At 44.6% G+C, this 21,742-nt stretch overlaps 1 protein-coding gene across 3 annotated transcripts in view; it reads left to right on the top strand.

The window, feature by feature from the left end:
• LOC120941191 (polyadenylate-binding protein 2-B) overlaps positions 1-20,828 on the top strand; it is a 45,364-nt gene extending 24,536 nt beyond the window's left edge. The window contains exons 1-7 of one of the 3 annotated variants that reach the window (XM_040354483.1): positions 3,500-3,851; positions 7,915-8,029; positions 9,351-9,418; positions 14,730-14,836; positions 17,765-17,852; positions 20,456-20,607; positions 20,732-20,828. In XM_040354483.1, the coding sequence (XP_040210417.1) occupies positions 3,528-3,851; positions 7,915-8,029; positions 9,351-9,418; positions 14,730-14,836; positions 17,765-17,852; positions 20,456-20,607; positions 20,732-20,771 (894 nt within the window). In that variant the 5' untranslated portion in view covers positions 3,500-3,527 and the 3' untranslated portion in view covers positions 20,772-20,828. Of the gene's footprint in view, positions 1-3,499; positions 3,852-3,975; positions 3,998-7,914; positions 8,030-9,350; positions 9,419-14,729; positions 14,837-17,764; positions 17,853-20,455; positions 20,608-20,731 lie in introns of those variants that run through there. The other 2 variants (XM_040354503.1, XM_040354508.1) reach the window with 2 other exon arrangements.
• The last annotated feature ends 914 nt before the right edge of the window (positions 20,829-21,742 follow it).

Here is a 21,742-nt window from a genome sequence, read left to right as displayed (position 1 = left end):
AAAAGACACAGTAGGGCTTATTTTTGGGGTAGGTCTTACCATGTAATGTGCTGTCTTCTCTTCCCCTCTCTCGACCTGCTTGTTAGGAATCCCCAGTGTGAACTTAGTTAAAATGCTTGTAAAATCTTGTAATCCACTCTATTACTGTAGTATATAATGTACAATGTGTGTATTTCTGTAATATAATTGTGCCAAATACCTTCATTATAGCACCGCTCTGCGCTTTTGTGACCTGCCGGAGCTCTCTTCCCTGCATTTATGTTACAGAAACACACACATTGTACATTGTGTACTACTGTAATAGAGTGGGTTATAGGATTTTAAACTAGGGCTTATTTACGGGGTAGGGCTTATATTGCAGTCGTCCTGGAAAAGTACGCTAGGTCTTATTTTAGGGGTAGGTTTTATTTTCGGGGAAACAGGGTATTGTTGGGAGTGTATTTATTGGTACATAGCAGCTCGGAAGTATTTCTTATATATTTTAACAATCACAAACACTGTTAGGCACACATTTAACCCTTTGCCCTAGATATTTAACCCCCAGTGTCATTAGTACAGTAATAGTGCATATTTTTAGCACTGATCGTTGTATTAGTGTTACTGGTTCCCAAAAAGTGTCAAACTAGTCCCGCAGTAATTCGCTGATCACCGCCATTGTTAGTTCTAAAAAAAAATCCAGTATATATACCATAGTTTGTAGATGCTATAATGGTAATCGGTATACACTTTTTGTGATTTTTTTTTTTTTTTTACCAAAAATATGTAGCAGATTGGCCTAAATTTATAAGGAAATTTGATTTTGTAAATGTTTTTATTGGATATGTTTTATAGCAGAAAGTAAAAAATATAGTTTTTTTTTTTTCAAAACTTTCAGCCTTTTTCCGTTTATAGCGCAAAAAATAAATAAAACCCAGTGGTGATCAAATACCACCAAAAGAATGCTCTATTTGTGTGAAACAAATGATATAAATGTCATTTGTGTACAGCATTGAATGACCGCACAATCGTCAGTTACAGTAAAAAGAAAAAAAATCTAAAAATGGCCTGTCCTGACTCTACCTCCTAATTGGCTGAGACAGCAGCGAAGCGCCATTGGCTCCTGCTGCTGTCAATCTAATTTAGTGAGCCAATGAGGAGAGAGGAGGGTGGGGCAGGCTGTGGCTCCATGTCTGAAAACTGCCAGGCGTTCCCTGCTTTATCCAGAATAATGATGTTTTAGATGCTTGTTAATGTGTTGTTTGCGGGGCCCCCTCCCCCTGTCAGAACACAATAGCACAGTGAGGGAGTAGGCTGTACTAACATTGCATAGTTAGTATGACAATCTCTCTGGTTTTTGTTCAGCCCGCTAGGTTGAACAAAAAAACATAGTGATTGTATAGTCTATGCATCAAGATAAAAAACCTGTGTGCAGAAGCCCCCCTAATACTTACCCGAGGCCCATCTAGATCCAGCAATGTTATAACATTGTCTCAGCTGACCAAGACACCCCTCCTTATTAGCTGAGACAGCATTGTGGCATCATTGGGTCCCACTGCTGTCAATCAAAGTCAGTCAGCCAATGAGGAGAGAAATGGGGTGCGACTGAGCTGTGGCTCCAAGTCCAAATGGACACAGGGAGCTGTGGCTCGGCTGCCCCCATAGCAAGCTGCTTGCTTTGGGGGCACTCAACAAGAGGGAGGGGCCAGGAGCTCCAGCCAAGGACCCGGGAAGAGGAGGATCTGTGCAAAATCATTACACAGAGCAGGTAAGTATAACATGTTTATTATTGTTGAAGGAGAAAAAAAATTGACTTTAGTATAATTTTAAAAGAGAAAAAAAACCATACATACTCATCTAGATGGCTGCAGCATTGATCTGATGATGCAGCTGTCCCCCTCTGGTTCTACACTGAGAACTGAGTGATCAAACACTGCTGATCACTCAGTTCTTTAGCCCACTTTAAAACCTTATTCACACCTATGCATTTTTAGTGCATTTTGCAGATTTGCACTACAGTTTCCTATGGAGTGCAAATCTGCAAAAAGAAATAAAAATGCATAGGTATGATGAATCAGGCCTAAGCACAGAGCAGTGACTGTCAGTCATGGTTCTCTACTCTGCCCCTTCAGTGCTTACTGGAGTGCTAGACTGTAATGTGGGTGGGAGCAGCTGGTACAGGTTCTCAGAGGCATGCTGAGAGGCTAAGTCAGCTGCTGGTCAGGCATCTAGATGGATCCCGACATTATTTGCAGGTTTCTTGCAGAGTCTGGACTGCCTCTGTGATGTCAGCCGATAGCAGACTTTAGCCTGCCATTGGCTGAATCTGGGTTACAGGAGTGCAGAACAAAGTGCACTCCTGTGACCCACAGGAAAAGTATGACCAAAGGAGCTTTGGCTTTACTTCTTTAACCAGTTGCCTACAAGGCACCTTTACCCCCTTCTTGCCCAGGAAAATTTCAGCATTGTCGCACTTTCAATGGCAATTGCGCGGTAATGCAACACTGTACCCAAATATTTTTTTTCATTATTTTCACACAAATAGAGCTTTATTTTGGTGGCATTTAATCACAAAACTAAAAAAGACCAAACATTTTCAAAAAAGAAACCAAACATTTTTCATAGTCTGTTATAAAATTTTGTAAACAGGTAATCTTTCTCCTTCATTGATGTGCGCTGATGAGGCAGCACTGATAGGTAAAAATGGTGGGGCTGCACTGATATTCAATGCCCGGGTTATAAGTGTAGATGTCCCTTTCACACAAGCCAGTTACCAGCTCTCCTCGTGCTGTCAGTGTGAGGAAAGGAATGCCGATAACTGGCTTGCGTTTACATTGTGATCAGCTGTGCTTGGGCACAGCTGATTACGTGGTAAAGGGCTGCTGTCATTGGCCCTTTACCCCAATCTGTGATCAGCTGTGTCCCAAGGATCACGGGAAAACATCACATGATGCCCTCCCAGAACTGCCTAATTGACTTTTATCTAGACCTGCATAGGCAGTTTTTTTTTTGTAAATTTGAATTTAAATGCACTTAGAAACCACGTCAATGTGCAATAAAATTCTGTTCTGTGTTTTCTGTGCATTGGGTATGATTGGGGTGTGAGTCAATTATGCCAATACCATTTCTAAACTGATCCCAATCTTCTACAGAGCCTAATCCTTTACCACTGACACATGGCAAGAAAATACAGTTGGCATGTGAAATATTTCAAAAGGAACAAGGTGCTCACTCTTTTAAAACAAATCAGCAATGGTGGTTTCTCTGTTCCTGCTTTTACACTGAAAACCCCCACCCCTCCCAAGGGGAAGTCCATTCTCCATCCCACACACGGTAGGCGGTTGTGCTGTTACTGCGCATGTCCACCAAACAGCCAATCCTACCAAACCGGATGGGCGGGTTTTTTTAGTGGCGCCTGAGGAAACAATAAACTACGTCTGAGCCAATCGGCAGCTGGGGATGGGCTGATTGATCGCACCGTAAACCAATCCTAGCTGTAGCTCGGTTACAAGGGTTAGCTCTGCGGCTGCTGGCTCCTATCTTTTCTCAAGATGGCGGCGGTGTCCTCAGCAGCGGGACTACGTGGGGCAGACTACGAAAATGGGCTTCGTGGCGGACCCGGCTCGGCGGGTGCAGGCCAGGATCCCGGGGAGGACGACCCAATGGGCCGCGGAGGGCTGGAGCTCGACCTGGAGTTGCTGGGCCCGGGTAGAAGAAGTCGGAGAATAGGGGGGAGAGTGGCCACCGGAAGGCGGTCAGGAGGACGTGGGAGCACTGGAAGCGGAGGAGCCGGGGGACTGGAGGAGCTCGAAGAAGACGACGTGGATGAGGAAGAGCCTGGGGAACTGAGCGGAGATCCCGCCATCGAGGACCCGGTGAGAGCTGCGTGGTGGGGGCAGGATGTGAGGGGGCAGGGAGGGAGGAGGAGGAGGCGGCGGCTCTGGGGAAGCCATGACACGGAAGATTGCAGCGGGCTCCTTCCTCTGATCGATCCTGGACACAACTAGGCCTCATCAGATCAGTACGCTGCACTATAGACTGCCTTATGAGGCCCAGCACCGCATGGTGCATGTAAGCGGTCTCACACTGAATAACTATGGGGACATAGGGCCCATCTGATCATGTTGGGAACTTGGGCCCATCTGATTATATATGGGAAAATTGGGCCCCTCTGATCATATATGGGGAAACTGGGCCCCTCTGATCATATATTGGGGAAACTGGGCCCCTCTGATCATATATGGGGAAACTGGGCCCCTCTGATCATATATGGGGAAACTGGGCCCCTCTGATCATATATGGGGAAACTGGGCCCCTCTGATCATATATGGGGAAACTGGGCCCCTCTGATCATATATGGGGAAACTGGGCCCCTCTGATCATATATGGGGAAACTGGGCCCCTCTGATCATATATGGGGAAACTGGGCCCCTCTGATCATATATGGGGAAACTGGGCCCCTCTGATCATATATGGGGAAACTGGGCCCCTCTGATCATATATGGGGAAACTGGGCCCCTCTGATCATATATGGGGAAACTGGGCCCCTCTGATCATATATGGGGAAACTGGGCCCCTCTGATCATATATGGGGAAACTGGGCCCCTCTGATCATATATGGGGAAACTGGGCCTCTCTGATCATATATTGGGGAAACTGGGCCCCTCTGATCATATATTGGGGAAACTGGGCCCCCTCTGATCGTATATTGGGGACGTTGGGCCCCCTCTGATTGTATGTTGGGGGCCCCCTCTGATCGTATGTTGGAGGCCCCCCTCTGATCGTATGTTGGAGGCCCCCCTCTGATCGTATGTTGGGGGCCCCCCTCTGATCGTATGTTGGGGGCCCCCCTCTGATCGTATGTTGGGGGCCCCCCTCTGATCGTATGTTGGGGGCCCCCCTCTGATCGTATGTTGGGGGCCCCCCTCTGATCGTATGTTGGGGGCCCCCCTCTGATCGTATGTTGGGGGCCCCCTCTGATCGTGTGCGGGGAAGTTGGCTTTTTTTTTTTTTACATTTCTTCAGTTCCTTGTTTCCTGCCTAGGCAAATTATGTCATACATCTCAGGAGTAGGGATTTCTCAGCTAAACAGGTTTCAAATTTGGCAACCCGTCAGAATTTGTATCGGAAGTGATGTTTTGTCGCCGCCATCTTGCTACACCCCGCTCTCCTCCACAGTAAGGATACACAGAGAATGGGACTAGCGGACATCTTATTACACCCATGGACTTTTGCAACTCACACATTTTTAACAGTAAACAGCTTATATGGTGAAATACAGGATTTGGAAATCCGACGGACTGTTAACATGTTGAATTATAAAAGCAGCAGTGTTCTGTCAGATTAGCAAACCTGTGAGAACAGGTTTGCCGCTGCTTTTAAAATGTAACTTGTAAATAGTCTGTCATTTTTAAATACTATATTTCACTATATAAGCTCCGTTTACTGGTAAAAATAATTGTGAAATGCAAAACGCTGGTGGGTGTAACAAAATGTCTGCTTGCCGCCTTCTCGCTGTATCGTTACTGTGGAGGAGTGCGGAGTGTAGCAAGATGGCGATGGAATGTCACTCCCGTAAAAAAAATTGACAGGTCGCCTAGTCTGACGAAACAAGGCGCACTCTTCTCAATGTGTGCTTGAGCTAAAGGCAGGAAGTAAAAGCTACATCAGGGGTCTCAAACTGGCTGCCCTCCAGCTGTCGCTAAACTACCAACTGCAAAAAGACAGTTACAAGCATGATTCCCACAGCCAGAGGCATGATGGGACTTGTAGTTTTGCAACAGCTGGAGGCCCACCAGTTGAGACCCCTGTGCTACATGAATTGTTTGCCCTTACACAAGATGGCCATGGCCGGAAATGATAGAAGGTGTTTTTAAACTGGTTTCTCAACAAAATAAAGCAGCGATTAATGGAGTTTGCTTTGAATAGTAAAATGAAATGGCGTTTTTGGTCTGTGGTGCTCGGATTCGGTGAAGATCATCTTTAAATTATCCATAGGTGACACTTTAAAGCAAACTGCCTGTATTAAAAATTCTCCTATATACACTTCAATGATTTTTCTTTTGCCATCGCTATTTTTCAATAGGAATAATCCATCTATAATGCTTTCTATTTGCTTATCAGCTTCTAGCTTTCATTTTCAAAGCTTAAAGGGTAAGTTCACCTTTACAGAAAAATCTGTAAGGTGAACTTACACAGACCTGGAGCGTGTTCCACTGTCCTGGAGCGTGGTGATCACCTGTACTGACACACCGTGTCGCCGCCTCACCGGTTCAGTGCTTACAAATTCCCTCGGCTTCGTCTCCAAAAGGAGATACGTTTAGGAGCATTCTAATTGGATGGTGCTGCCGACCAGTCAGAACCCATGTAACATGTCCTGTCACTGTGGGTGAAGAGAAAGCCGCAGGTATTTTAAATCCCCAGACTGGTAAAGCGGCTATCTGTTGTGTCAGAACGAGTGATTGCTGGACTCCAGTTGGCAATACCGGAGTGATGGGGTCCATTGTAGGTTCACCTTACAGATTTTCTGTGAAGGTGAACTTGCACTTTAAATGATTAAACTGAAGATAGAAGCTGATTATCCACATCTACTGCAGATTCTGCCCACTTCAGCTTGAGGCCTGGTTGACACTTGTACAGGTGGTTCCCGCTGCGGGGTCCACAGCCACCTGCCAAGAAAGCACAGCAGATGTGTGTAGGTGCCATAAGTCCAAAGGCATCCACACATGCTGGCAATTGCAGCGGCTGCAACTTAAAAAATTATGCTGGGGGCCTTTTCCGTGCATTTTCAGGGTGCCCGATCAAACGCCATGCCTGCACAAAACGAGGCTTGCAGAACTGCTATAGTTTAAACCATGCCTTAAAGTGGTTGTAAACCATTACAGACCACTTTAACCTACAGATAAGCCTAGATTAAGGCTTACCTGTAGGTGCAAGAAATATCTCCTTAACCTACATGGTTAAGGAGATATTTTCCAAAAATTGGGCGCCGATGTCTATGGCGCATGCTTGCCATAGACAACGGCGCAGGCGCACAGAGTGCCGCTAGTCAAGGCGATCCTGCTGCTACTAGCGCCTCCCGCGCGCATGCGTGTAGACATCGTGCCCCCCTTTTTTTTAAGGATCTCCTTAATATCTCAAAGCGGAGGTTCACCGGTAAAATGCTGTTTTTACCCTTGGATGGATGCTCATTTAGTCTAGGGGAATCGGCTAGTTGTTTTAAAATCCGAGCATTACTTACCGTTTTAGAGAGCGATCTTCTCCGCCACTTCCGGGTATGGGCTGCGGGACTGGGCGTTCCTTCTTGATTGACAGGCTTCCGAAAGGCTTCCGACGGTCGCATCCATCGCGTCACGATTTTCCGAAAGTAGCCGAACGTCGGTGCGCAGGCACCGTATAGAGCCGCACCGACGTTCGGCTTCTTTCGGCTACTCGTGACGCGATGGATGCGACCGTCTGAAGCCTTTCAGAAGACTGTCAATCAAGAAGGAACGCCCAGTCCCGAAGACCCATACCCGGAAGTGGCGGAGAAGATCGCCCTCTACAATGGTAAGTACTGCTCGGATTTTAAAACAACTAGTCGATTCCCCTAGACTAAATGAGCATACATCTAAGGGTAAAAGAGCAAAAAACAGCATTTATGGGTGAACTCCCGCTTTAACTTTTACTTTTTGTCCCCTATGTGGTGTAAAACAAAAATAAGTGTGAAAAATAAATGAGGCCCCCCCCCCCACCACATATACCACGTGTAAATGCATGCGTTGGGGCGCTTACACCTGAAGACATGCACATGTTGCATATCGAGGCATACAATAATTGTAGCCATGAATAATCAGAGGTGACTTGTGAGAAACTAGCATTATTGCCCCTATAAACAGGGACATACCTGCTTTGGTTATGACATAAGCGTGATCTAATTACTATTTATATGTCATACAGGAGCTTGAAGCAATTAAAGCTCGTGTTCGGGAAATGGAAGAGGAAGCAGAGAAATTAAAGGAGATGCAGAATGAGGTGGAAAAACAAATGAACATGAGCCCTCCACCCGGTAACGGTAAGAATCTAAACTGTACCTTTAAAAAGGCCTTTTATTGGATTTGTCAATTGAGTGTCATTTGCTAATCGCCAAGTTGCAATTGCCCATTTCATGCTTTTTTGAGAAGTATGCTCCACGTAGTGCTGACACTAATGTGAATCTTTTAGATGCGACAACATGCATTGTTGCAACAGAAAAGTCATTGCTACTATCCATACACCACATAGATAGAGCTCCCAATGATCTGCACTCTGGTCAAATCTCAATTTTTATTGACAAGCCACAGTGCACAAACGCAAGTAAAAACAGTTGACGCGTTTCAGCCTATAAGGCCTTAGTCAGAAGTACCCCCACCCTACAGACATGAAACTTTGAAATAAATAGTAGCTCTAAAGATCACAGGCTCCACCCATTAATTGCCTTGATTGATCGCAGGCAATTATCCAGAAAAGGGAATCGGCTGCAATTCATATTGGGTGATCCATGTGTATGCTACTAGTTTTCACACACCCTGTGGTGATAGTATGCACATGTATGTACACACACAGGCATTCATTCATACACATATGCATAAGAAAACGCACCATAAAAATTAAAAAAAACATTACATAGAAAAATATGAAGATTATTCAGGTATGTGAAAAAAGACCCCAGAAGAGAGAATGTAAGTACAGGTTCGGCTCCCATCTCAGGTTTAACCCCTGAGGTGATCTAGTTTTTAATCTAAAAATCCACCATGCCTTTCCCCAATAGCCTTTTCTTCCTATAACCGCCTCCTGGGCAAGTGAGACAACCGTTCTATTCCTCTAAAACGTAAGGCAGGGAGATCGCCCTGATATTCTCTAAAGTGACGTTTTGCGTTCGAGATATTTCTAGCATTTGAGAGATTTGGGGAACATTACTGTGACACAAATAATCCAAATGCTAGAAATATATCGAATGCAGTACGTCACTTTAGAGAATGTCATCGGGGCGATCTCCCCGCTTTTCGTTTTAGAGGAATACAAAGGTTGTCTCACTTGCCCAGACTATGTGATAGGGAGAGGCGGCTACTGGGGAGAGAGGCATGGTGGATTTTAAGATCGGGCTCGGGTAAAGCATTAGGGCGCTGCTCCCCCAGAGAAGGTTTTTTTACCTTTATGCATGAAGGTAAAAAAAACCTTGAGCCTTAGAACCACTTTAATTGGTTACGACTTGCTCACTGTAATGACAGGGTGGCATATAGTGGTTGAGGGGCATTAAAAAATAATTCACTCAATATTGTATGTTGCCCACTTTGTTTGTTTTTTTTGTTATTGTAAGCGAATGTAAAAAGCTAAAATGTCTATTTATTTTGCAGCTGGTCCTGTTATTATGTCTGCAGAGGAGAAAATGGAAGCCGATGCTCGATCAATATATGTTGGAAATGTAAGTTTTTGTTAAAGGGAATAGCTCATGAATTACATTTCATCATGTAGTTTGCTTTTTTAAATTTTAGAATAGATTTATAAAAAAAGTTTTTGCATTATGTTCACTAAAGCCTTTACTTCACAATCCATTCATACTGTATTTGAGGAATTTTGGCTGAAAAAAAAGTGCAAAGATTATTACACGGGTTATTAGGATTATAATTTTAGCTTTATAGGCCCCATTCACACGCACACACTCGGTTTGTCTGTTTTTTTTTTTTGGGGTTAGAGGCTGGCTACCATGTACAGTGGCACCAGATTTTGCAATCCTTTTTCGGCAAATTGACCTTTTTGCCTGTCTTGATCTTTTGTGCATTTATTTTTATTTTTAGGAGCACTCCCTTTATCCCCAAAAAAAACATGGCAGTCGTGGTGGGGACACTTATCAACTCCAGACTTGACTATGCAAATGCTCTCTATCTTGGACTCCCAAAGTACCAAATCACTCGTCTGCAAGTCGTTCAAAATATGGCCGATCGACTTGTGACTGGGAAAAAAAACATGGGAATCAATCTCACCTTCGTTGAGATCTCTTCATTGGTTGCCCATAAAAGACAGAATCACTTTCAAAGAGCTCTGTCTAACGCATAAGTGTATTCTGGGAAATGCCTCCCAATATCTATGCGAGAAACTAAAAGCTCACAACACCAATCGCATTCTGCGATCCACCAATCAAAATCTACTCCAGATACCCAAAGCCAGATACAAGTCCAAAGGAGAACGATGATTTTCAGTCCAAGGACCCAGACTATGGAACGCTCTACCACCCACCATCCGATTGGAGGTAAACCACCTGGCCTTCAGGAGAAAGATCAAGACCCATCTCTTCTGAGGGCCCAGGGAATGGATACCAAGCACCCAGAGGCGATTCAGTTCGCATGTGTTGCGCTATATAAGTTTCTCACTCACATAAATACAATAAGATGGCTATAGACAGAATACTGTATCGCTCTTGTATAGGTATTGTCAATGAAGTTATTTATCAATTGTGGTATGTTTCATGTGCCGCTGTGCTGACCTTGTGTGTTGGCGATTGCTAGACAGATTTTCTGGCACATTACTAACATTCAGTGCTGTGTATCGGTCAGTATTTCCATTTTATATTGGTGTGCACAAAAAATAACAATGCAGCTTCATGGCTTTGGACTCAAGAATTGTGCTTGATGGTAGTTGCATTTCTTTGGATATTCTTTCAAAGAATATTAAATGGAACTTTAGTCAAAAAATGTACGTGGTTGTAAACCTCAGTCATAAAAATCTGAGCAAAGCGCATATCTGTAGTGTTTACTTATCTCTGTCCAAAGCTCTAAGCGTTTTCTCTCTGGTGCTTGGTTCCTGTTAGCATGTCACTTCTGAGATGTTTTACAGACATGCGATGTAAAATGTGTCGTAGGATGCTCAGCGCGTAGCGCGTCTAGTCACAACACCGTTCTTCTGTGTGAAGGGGGTGTTTCTTTCCTCCAATCGGCTCTCATACTCTTAACTGAGGTTATGCCGAGTTGATCTGGGAATTTGTGCTGCAGGCTGATTTTGCCACCGGAACAAATGGGTCCTGGGTTTTCATACTGGAAGCATTGGCGTGACATGCAGAATCGGTTTGTCCTTCAGCATGTCACAAGCGTCTCCTGTACCCAGCTCTGCGAGACCTGGTGTCTGTAGAAACATGAGCTCCCAATCCTATATGACAAACTCAGATTCTGCATCTCACACCAATGCTTCTGGTACGAAAACCCAGGACCCATTTGACCGGTGGGATAATTGGCCTACAGCAAGAATTCCCAGACCTACTCAGCATAACCTCACTTGTGAGCAAAAAGACAGAGCAACAAGTGGAGTCAATATCATCTTGTCTACATCCAGAGGACGGACCCTATGTGCTGTATGTACCCCTGCTTTACTAGGCTCCTATAACGTGGTATCTAGCTATCTGCTAAGGGCACAGCCTTTTTTCCCTATCACGGTGGAATGTGCACTCCGGGTGCTTAGTTGTCCAACACATTTCACTTTTTTATGGGCTGATACACGAATGTTCAGTTTAATTGCCAGCACCTGTTTTGTGAATATTCAATCACCAATTTTTTTTCACCTGTGCAATTACTTAAAAATCCAGTAATACTCTCGCCCTGCACATGCCCAGTTGCTGTCCATTTTTAGGCATTGCTGAATTTGTAGAGCCTGATCTGCTGATAGCCATAACGTGGAATTAAACCCTCCTATACTTTACAACCAAGGAAGCTGCTTCGGTTTGATCTGAAACTGCCCTAGTGCTGCACATGTGATGAGTAATGATACCAGCCATTTGATGGTTTGAAAGTTTGGTTGAAGACGCAATTAAATGTGACAGTTTTAATTTTAAGCATGTTAAATCAATGGGCTCAGTTTTGCTTTGATTTACTGCTGTTTAGGGGCTCTGGGCTTCAGCAAAATTGCATCCTCCAGCAAGAAGAAATCAGAACAATACTGGAGGCAAATTACAGTACACACTGTCAGTAGCTGACTTAATAATTTTGAATTTAGCAAGGAACATGAACATTATTTTTTATCATTGTTATGGGTAAAGTTCCACTTTAATGGCATGTCCAACTTCCGGTATGTGAGGAGTGTTTCCTTGTGAGCTCCGGACCGTGCTGTGATCCTTAAGCTATCCTGTGAAGCCCCAGGCTTGGATTTCGGACTCTGACCGGCTGGGATTGCTGGGGAACGATCCGGGCGCATGACCATGGTAAATAAGTACGGTCCGAGGGTCGTGGCACGCCCACGGACCGTCTTGCAAAGTTCGCCCACGAGACCAGCCAAGCTGTTGCCGGGCCTGCAGCGGCAAGGCTCCACTCCGTCGGATGGCAGTCTGTGAGGGTCTGGACAGAGCCACCAGACCCGCTGGCGGATCCCTTGTCGGAATCGGGGGAGGGAGGCTCTGGTCCACAGGTGAGGGAGCCAACGCTGGCTCAGATCATGGACACCATTAAGAGCTGCCATGTGGCGCTGTCCACACAAATAGACACTATCAGGGTGGACTTTGCCATGTCGAAGGATGATGTCCACAAGATTAGACATGGTGAATAATGCTGAACAGCGTATTGGGGCGGTGGAGGAGGATCTTAATCCGCTCATGGTACATGTCAGGGATATGGCGGCGGACTACAAGTCCCAGAAGGCCAAACTCGGAGACATGGAAGATACTCAGGAGGAACAACCTTCGCTTCCTGGGTTTCCCTGAAGGGTCAGAAGGCAAGCGCCCGGAGGATTTTCTGACTTCATGGCTGCAGCAAACCTTTGGCGCTGACGGCTTTTCCCATCTCTTCACTATTGAGAGAGCCCACAGGGTTCCCCTGCGGGCTCTGCAACAGCCAGGCAGATACCAAAGGCCTATGTTGGCCCACTTCCTATACTTCAGGGATAACGAAACCATTCTTCGCAAGGCCCAAACCATGCCAGATTCGATGTTCAACTATCTTCCTAGATTTCTCTGCTGCGACGCAAAAGCAGCGTGCGGCTTTTTAGAGTGTGAAGCTGCGCTTGCGGGAGCTTAGCCTCCCCTACAGCATGTTATACCCTGCCAAGCTGAGAGTGGTGCACAACGGCAAGACCCAATTTTTCACCTATCCTAAAGAAGCAAACCACTGGTAGGAATCCCTCGGTGCTGCTTAAAGGGCCCTTGCTGTGGTCTTAACATAACTTTTAGTCATGTTCAGGAGGGGCTCCTCCGAGATATTACTCTGGAACTACTCTTCCCTGGATAAAATGAACATTATTGATCCTTGCTGATCGCACAGCTATGGGGCTCAGATATCTGACCCAGTTATCAGCGCGATCCAGCAGTTGCTCTACTGACTGCCCCATACCTACCCCTGATCTTCCTGTCCGGCTGGACTGGGAGAACTACCCCCGGGGGTGACTTTTTCTTACTGATGGTTACATTGTTTGGGGTGAAGGCCCGTGGGATGTTAGGGGCAGGGTGGGGGGATGGGGCTCCTTGTTGTTGATCGCAGTTTCCCTGGCCTGGGTTAGAGTGGTTGCCTTGCTGCCCTCGAAAGTTTAGTAATCCTGACATATTGAATGTTCCCCTCTTATAATATTCAGGCCATTAATGTCATATCATGGAATGTGAGGGGTCTTAACTCCAGGATTAAACGGGCTTTGGTTTTCAAACATTTACAGAGTCGTAGGCCGAGTATTGTCTTACTACAGGAGACACGTCTAGTTGGCTCTAAAACACTGGTCCTCCAAAGGGCATTTGTGGACAGGGCATTCTGCTCTGTGTACTCAAACTATGCAATGGGGGTTTCAGTGTTGGTGTACAGGTCCCTTTTGTATACCACCAAGCTGGTTAAAACAGACCCATTTGGTAGATTTGTGATCTTAGTCCTTATCGTGAATAACAGACCACATACCTTTTGTGGCAGTGTATATACCACCCCCATTTACATTGGGAGTATGGGACACAATTATGTCTGAAGTGCTTAGGGTGGTGGAGGGGCCTATAATCCTGGCAGGGGACTTGAACGTGGTTCTGTCACCAGCATTTGATAGACACGGTATAGTGCCTATGGACAGCTCCCCTCTGGGGGCATGTGTAAAACCCTATGACTTGGTGGAAGTGGAAAAATCTATTCTCCAGCCAGGTGCCTGTTGGGGGACCTGGAGCAAGAGGTGTTGTCTGAATTGAGAAAGGCGCTGCTCAGAATACTGTTCTGTTGTGCCAAAAAGGCAATAGCTCTTAGATGGAGGGACACGGCCCCTCTTTCACTGAAATATTGGATGGACCTAGTGAACCAGGCGGTGCCAATGTATAAACTGACCTACACTGCTAGAGGTTGCCCCAAAAAATTTAGAGAAAATTTGGGCAGAATGGCTGAAATATCTTCTGAAAATTGTGGTGGGATAAGAAGTGGATGTGATACTGGGATTGGATGGAATGTGAGCGGATATCCGGTCAATAGGTACCCGAGCTAGGTCAGACTCCTGCATGATGTGGGGTGAGCGGGTGATAGAAATGTATATTGCAATTGGTTATTGGTTGAAGGCTTTTTTTTTTTATTTTTTATTTTTAATGCTGTTACGAATGTACGGTTAAACATGTATGCTATGCATTTCAGTTTGAGTTATGTACTGTTGAGCTTATACATCATACTGTGAATTTCAATAGCCATGTGATGTAATACCTTTTTGTTTTATTTTGTCTTTGTTTGTCTGAAAAAATTCAATAAATGTACCCTTTAAAAAAAAAAAAAAAAAAGTTCCACTTTAATGTGTTAATCTTTAATGTGCAGGTTGATTATGGAGCAACAGCAGAAGAATTGGAGGCCCATTTCCATGGTTGTGGATCTGTGAACAGGGTAACCATTCTTTGTGACAAGTTCACAGGTCATCCTAAGGGGTAAGTGCTTTGTGTGAAAATGAGCCGTTTCATGGTACTACAGATGTTTGTTTTGAAGATTGCGTCTGATGTGGTGGTTTACATAGCCATCAATCTAGCTGGTTGCTATGTTGCATCCTTTTTTTATCTTGCACATGTAAATCATTGATGCTCCAACCCTAAGGCTCCATTCACACCTAGGCGTTTTCACGCCCGCCGCTATTGAAGCCTGCAATGCGCTGGAGGGGTGATTTAACATTGTCGGCTATGGAGATGGTTCACATCTCCACGCCCAACGCCGAAACACCTGAAGCTCAAAACAAGTCCCTGACCCTTTTTTTCAGGCGTCTTCGGCGTTCGGCCATATTACACAATGTGTAATCACCCCTCCAGCGAAAATCGTGGTAAACGCAGCGTTTTGTCGCGGTAAAAAACGCCGCAAATTGCCTACGCCTAGGTGTGAATGCAGCCTTACCAAGTTCAGGTCCATTTTCTGGTGAGCACAGAAGATGAGTCCAAAGAGTAAGAGCACCCTGCATGGTATGTTGCTGCACTCAGATCGTTGCCGATTGTGTTTTTAGGTCTAGAAGGAACATTAATTCCTGTGCTGCTTCAGATAGTCTTATTTTCTAAATATACAGTACACCGGCTTGTTTAAATCGTTGTTTTCTTTATATGTAGCAACCGTTTATGTGATTGGACTCTGGCAAGAGGCAGCAGGGAACCTTTCCGAGCCTCAATATGAGGGAGATTTCTGTGCTTGTGTGTTCTGCCTTTTCCTCTTTGCATTCAGAACAATGGCTTTGCAACATCTTCTGGATCCTAGGGGCACATTAATAGCAGTTTACGCTCCTTGATCCTGTCTTATGATGGCTTATAGGCCAATTTCACTACTGCTGTGGAGCAATTGAGGTACCTGATTATGAGAAGGGCATCCTGGTGGTTGTCATTATACCAAATTGGCCATGGGGGAGCATAGAATTCAAACACGCTCCTGGTAAACTCTGGACTTTCAGGTCATTCTGACATCTTGTCCCAAGTACCAGTATTCATTCTGGTTATTGGTCACTGGCTTTAACGGTATGGCTGTTGAAGCCACAACCCTGAGAGGAGGTCTTTTTAGATTAGATAGCCCTCTTGAAGGATAGGAAGCTGCTGACTTGTAAAGTCTACCACTTCACCTGGTAAACATTTTGTTGGGTACTCTGTGGAATGTATCCTGTCCTTACTCCAGTTTGGCTTGGACCAAAAACCGGTCAGTAGTACAGTACCATGACGGTGCAAATCTCCACCTTGGCAGTTCTGTTAGACCTTTGGTTTCATTCTCCAGTAAGGCCTTTGTTCATCTCTCTCCTCCATTCATTATTTCCTAACCTTTTCCCTCACTTCCATTTGTTTGAAATAAGGAGTGCAAGTTAAGGTTGTGTACATTGCTCTATGCACATTACACATCCTATAATCCCTAGTCTGTTTTTTACAAAAATAAACGCAATATAGTTACCAGCTCTGTACAAAGGTATTGAACAGAGTGGCTCTCAACCTCTTCTGTGGTCCCCTGGTGGTGCTCTTGGCTCTGCCTCCTCTGCATGTGCCCCTATAGGAAGTGGCTTCTTATGGGGACACGTATGCAGGCGCACTCCCTAGCCCTGCTCCTTCCTTACTGGATTTGATTGGTAGCAATAGGAGCCAGTGGCTTCTACCTCTGTCCTGTGAGGAGAGAAACAGACCAGCACCACTGCAGACTGGCACAATGCTGGATCAAGACAGAACTCGGGAAAGTATTTAGGGAGTGCAGCGGGAGATACAGCTACTAGGACATTTTTTATCTTAAAGCGGGAGTTCACCCGGAAAAAAAATGTAAACATTGGATTCATGCTCATTTTGTCAAGGGAAATCGGGTAGTTTTTTTAAAAACAAAGCAGTACTTACCGTTTGAGAGCGATCTTCTCCGCCACTTCCGGGTATGGTCTTCGGGACTAGGCGTTCCTATTTGATTGGCTTCCGACGGTCGCATACATCTCGTCACGAGTAGCCGAAAGAAGCCGAACGTCGGTGCGGCTCTATATGGCGCCTGCGCACCGTCGTTCGGCTACTTTCGGAAAATCGTGACGCGATAGATGCGACCGTCAGAAGCCTGTCGGAAGACTGTTAATCAAATAGGAACGCCCAGTCCCGCAGCCCATACCCGGAAGCGGCGGAGAAGATCGCTCTCTAAAACGGTAAGTACTGCTTAGTTTTTAAAAAAAATACCCGATTCACCTTGACAAAATGAGCCTCAATCTAATGTTAAAAATTAATATTTCCGGGTGAACCTCCACTTTAATGCAGGGAATCCAATCTGAAGGTAGCTGTATATAACCCTGTCGTAATGAATTAAAGAAGTCTTATGTCCTGTACTCCAGAAAACTAATTTTACAAGAAAGTTAAATACCATTTATGCTACTGTGTGAATAGTTTTGAAATGTTGGCTTCCAAGCCATCTTGAGGTTTACAATTTTGAAAGTACCTTGCAAAATGAGAATCCTTGCAGCATGTCACCCAGTCACTAGAATGGGTTATACTTGCCCTACAGCTTTGCTTGCTCTTTGCAAGCACACCTATTTTTGCTGCCAGACTAAGTGGTTCTGCTGTAAAGATGTTCGTTTCAGACTGTTGTCCTCAGCAAAGTTCTCTATTTGATCAATATTTGAGTCTCTGCAGTTCAGCCAACTGTGTTTAATGGCTGAGGTTGTGCGAACATATCCTTGGCAAGGTTTATAGATCTTGTACATAAAGTGACTTCAAAACTTGTGTCTGTTGCTGTGTTTTTATATTGATATAGCATTTGGTAGGTCATGTGTCATTTGTTTTTCTTTGTTATGGCTGTTGCATACATTCTCTGCATATTTGTGGCATGGAGTAAGGAAATCAAGTCGGGCCTTTCAGTTTGACCGTGTTCTGTTTCTGCAGGTTTGCCTACATTGAATTTTCTGATAAAGAATCTGTCCGGACGTCCATGGCCCTTGATGAGTCTCTGTTCAGAGGTCGACAGATAAAGGTAAGGCGCCCTGCTGGACTTAAAGAATGAGCGGCAGTTTTGGCTACGCACAGCTCATGATGGGTTTTCTGCTATGCTACTAGAATACGAATATGGCGAATGACCCACATCCTATTTTTTGCTTTTAAAAATTGCGTGTTTTTTTTTAACGGTGATAGCGTACTATATACTCACTGGCCACCTTTTTTTGGGTACACCTTGCTAGTACCATGTTGGACCCCCTTTTGCCTTCGGGAACTGCCTTCATTCTTCACGGCATAAATTCAACAAGGTGTTTGATCCATATTGACACAATGGCATCATGCAGTTGCTGCAGATTTGTTTGCTGCACATCAATGATGTGAATCTGCTGTTCAACCACATCCCCAAAGATGCTCTATTGGATGAGATCTGGTGACTGTGGAGGCCATTGGAGTACAGTGACCTCATTGTCTTGTTCAAGAAACCAGTGGTGAGATGATTTGAGCTTTGTGACATGGTGCATTATCCTGCTGGAAGGAGCCATCAGAAGATTAGTGCACTGTAGTCATAAAGGGATGGACGTGGAATTTAAATAATGCTCAATTGGTACTAAGGGGCCCAAAGTGTGCCAAGAAAATATCCCCCACACCATTATACAGCCACTAGCCTGAACCGTTGATACACCAAATTCTGACCCTACCATCTGAATGTTGCAGCTAAAATTGACTCATCAGACCAGACAATGTTTTTCCAATCTTCTATTGTCTGATTTTGGTGAGCCTTTGCGAATTGTAGCCTCGGTTTCATTTTATTAGCTGATGGGAGTGGCTCCTGGTGTGGTCTTCTGTGTTCAGAGATATGTTATGCATTCCTTGGTTAGAACGAGTGGTTATTTGAGTTACTGTTGCCTTTCTATCATCTTGGGCCAGTCCGCCTATTCTTTGACATCAACAAGGCATTTTCGTCCAACTGGATATTTTTTCTTTCTTGGAACATTCTCTGTAAACCCTGGAGATGATTGTGCATGAAAATCCCAGTAGATCAGCAGTTTTCAAAATCCTCAGACCAGCCCGTCTGGCACAACCAACAATGCCACGTTCAAAGTCACTTAAATCCCATTTCTTCCCCATTCTTGATGCTCAGTTTGACCTTTAGCACATCGTCTTCACCACGTCTAGATGCCTAAATGCATTGAGTTGCTGCATGTGATTGGCTTATTAGCAATTTGTTGGCAAGCAATTGAACAGGTGTACCTAATAAAGTGGCCGGTGAGTACCTATTGGCTGTAACATTTTGTGGGTATTTTAGGTGCGAATAAAAGTTGTATAGATATTGGTAGCTGCAGCTCTTTTGCTGTCATGAGTTGGACCCTTTCACACTGGAGCGTATGGCAGGTGCTATAGCGTTAAAATAGCGCCTGCAATCCGCCCTAAAACAGCTGTCGCATTCACTCCAGTGTGAAAGCCTGAGAAAGTCTTGCTAGCCGCATCTTTGGAGCGGTGTGTTTACCGCTCCTTCACCACTGCTGCCCATTGAAATCAATCGGACAGCGCGGCTATACCGCTGGTAGCAGTGCATTGCGGGCAGTTTTAACCCTTTATCGGCCGCTAGCGGGGGTAAAATCACCCCGCTAGCGGCCGAAATGCGCCGCAAATCCGCCCATAGCGTCGGTGGTAAAAATAGCAGAGTTTTACTGCCGACGCTATGAGCAGCTCAGTGTGAAAGGGGTCTTAATCCATACAAGTACAGATCCCATGATTAAAACCAATGTCAGTCTTCATAAATTGGCCAGTGTTCATTCTGGTTTTGACATTGAGCTGATCCTTGCCTATTAGGAGCCAATCGGCAGATTTGCTTTAATCTCCTTCCCCAATGTATGCTTTTCATTCACCTCCCTGTCAGTTTTTTTTTTTTTTGGGGGGGGGGGGGATTTTATGTCATTGGGTGCAACTTTTATTCTTTTTACAATTAGAAGAAAACATTTTTTTTTTACTTCTATCACATATAGAGGAAAAGTGGTGGTAATAAGTCTATATACCGTATATACTTGAGTATAAGCTGACCCGAATATAAGCCGAGGCACCTAATTTTACCACAAAAAAACTGGGAAAACTTATTGACTCGAGTATAAGCCTAGGGTGTACATCTGCATGCCTCACTGTGCGTTTAACATGGGAGTCTATGGAAGGGGTGTCTGGCTTTGAAAAATTGGTGCTGCCCAGCCCTGGGTCCCACAGACAACAAACTGCACACTTGTAGGGGAGAAATGGGGTTACTTGTGTGCTAAGTTCCGGGTCCACGGGACCTACGACACCGGGTCCCGAAAGTCCGGGAGATCAGGCGCAAAAAAGTGACTCGAGTATAAGCCGAGGGGGGCATTTTTAGTTGGCTCAAAAGTTTACTTCGAGGTTGAAAGGTCTTCTGGATTTTTTTTTTTGTGTTGGACTTCATTGGTGAGATCTGTCAGTTACTGGCTTTTACACCAGCCTTTGAATGTTCCAACTCCTGTCTTTTCTATAAAACTACCTTGTAGTTGCAACATGTGCCCCAGGCCAAGCTGAGATTTCAGCATAAAAATCCAAGAGATGGAAAAAGTGTTATCCACCAAAATTGCAATTTCACCCTTTAATGTATTTTCGCAGGTGGTGCCCAAAAGGACGAACAGACCTGGCATTAGCACAACAGACAGAGGCTTTCCACGTGCAAGATACAGAGCTAGAGCATCCTCGTTCAGTAGTTCCCGTTCCAGATTCTACAGCGGCTATCCTTCAAGACCCAGAGGACGCGTGTACAGGTCTGGGGGCTAATCGGCACAGAAGGCATTGGGGGGGGGGGGGGGGGTGTCCTATTGGTGGGTGTTGGGATATTTGACGTTATGACGAAACTTTGTCTGCTTACACTAGGCTTGTCTTTTTCAGGGGTCGGGCTCGCGTGACATCATGGTATTCACCTTACTAAACATATAACGTTAGGAAGACCTGAGAGGCAAAAACACAAAAAAAGAAAAAAAAAAAAGAAGACTGGAAATGAATTTTAAGAGTTTATTAAAACAGGGTCCCATGTGGACCATTCTTTTTCTCTTGTGCTCACATGCCCCATGTTAATCCTTCAATGTTTCAAGATGGGTGTGGTAGGCCAGGCTCCTGATGGTTACTGTATGTTGGGGGGGGATAAAAGGTTGTACTAATTTAGTGAGTGTATGACTTGTCCTGGGGTATTCTGGGGGTGTGCGGACTGTTTATGTGCAGGATACCTGTTAATCAAAGAATGTGTATACTGAATGGTTCCCAGCCTAGTGTGTGTTTCAGCTGTCGGAGGGAAGTGATGTCTGCTAAACATCCTGCTGTTTCCTTTTCTTTTCCTTTTTTTTTGCGTGTTTTTATCTTTGCAGGTATCTTTCTATGGGAGAAGCTTGTTTCCCGGAGAGAGTCGGCTGCCCCCTCACAAAACAGCCTTTTCTTTAGTTTTATTCTAGCTCAGATTCCTGCATAGTGTTGGAAGACACAAGCTGGGCATCTTTTGTGTTTTAGACTGTTCCTTTTTGATTTTGTGTTTTTATTTTCTTTTTTTTTTCTTTTTTTTTTTTTTTTTTTGAGAGTTTTTTTTTATAGTGCCAGGCAGGGAAAAGAGAAAAATAAAAAAAAATGGTAACATGTATTTTGTGTCTTTATTTGTGCTTGTTTTGTTAATGAAAATTAGTCAAACGTCACAGGCAATTTCCTGTAATGTATTCCTTTCTGTTTTTGAAGTTCTGTAAACCGCAGACAGTTGTAGTGAGGTCCACTTCGCTTAACAAAAGGGAAAGAAAGAGCTGCGCAAAAGAATGAAGTGAATATACCATAAACCAATATGAATATCAATCACAAAAGAAAAATGTGAAAAAATATTGAATGGGCTTAAATGATCCAAAAAGAATACATGAAAAAACA

Source organism: Rana temporaria, chromosome 1 (genome assembly GCF_905171775.1).
Source record: "Rana temporaria chromosome 1, aRanTem1.1, whole genome shotgun sequence".
Taxonomy (NCBI): Eukaryota; Metazoa; Chordata; class Amphibia; order Anura; family Ranidae; genus Rana; species Rana temporaria.
This window is presented reverse-complemented; position numbering and strand designations above follow the sequence as displayed.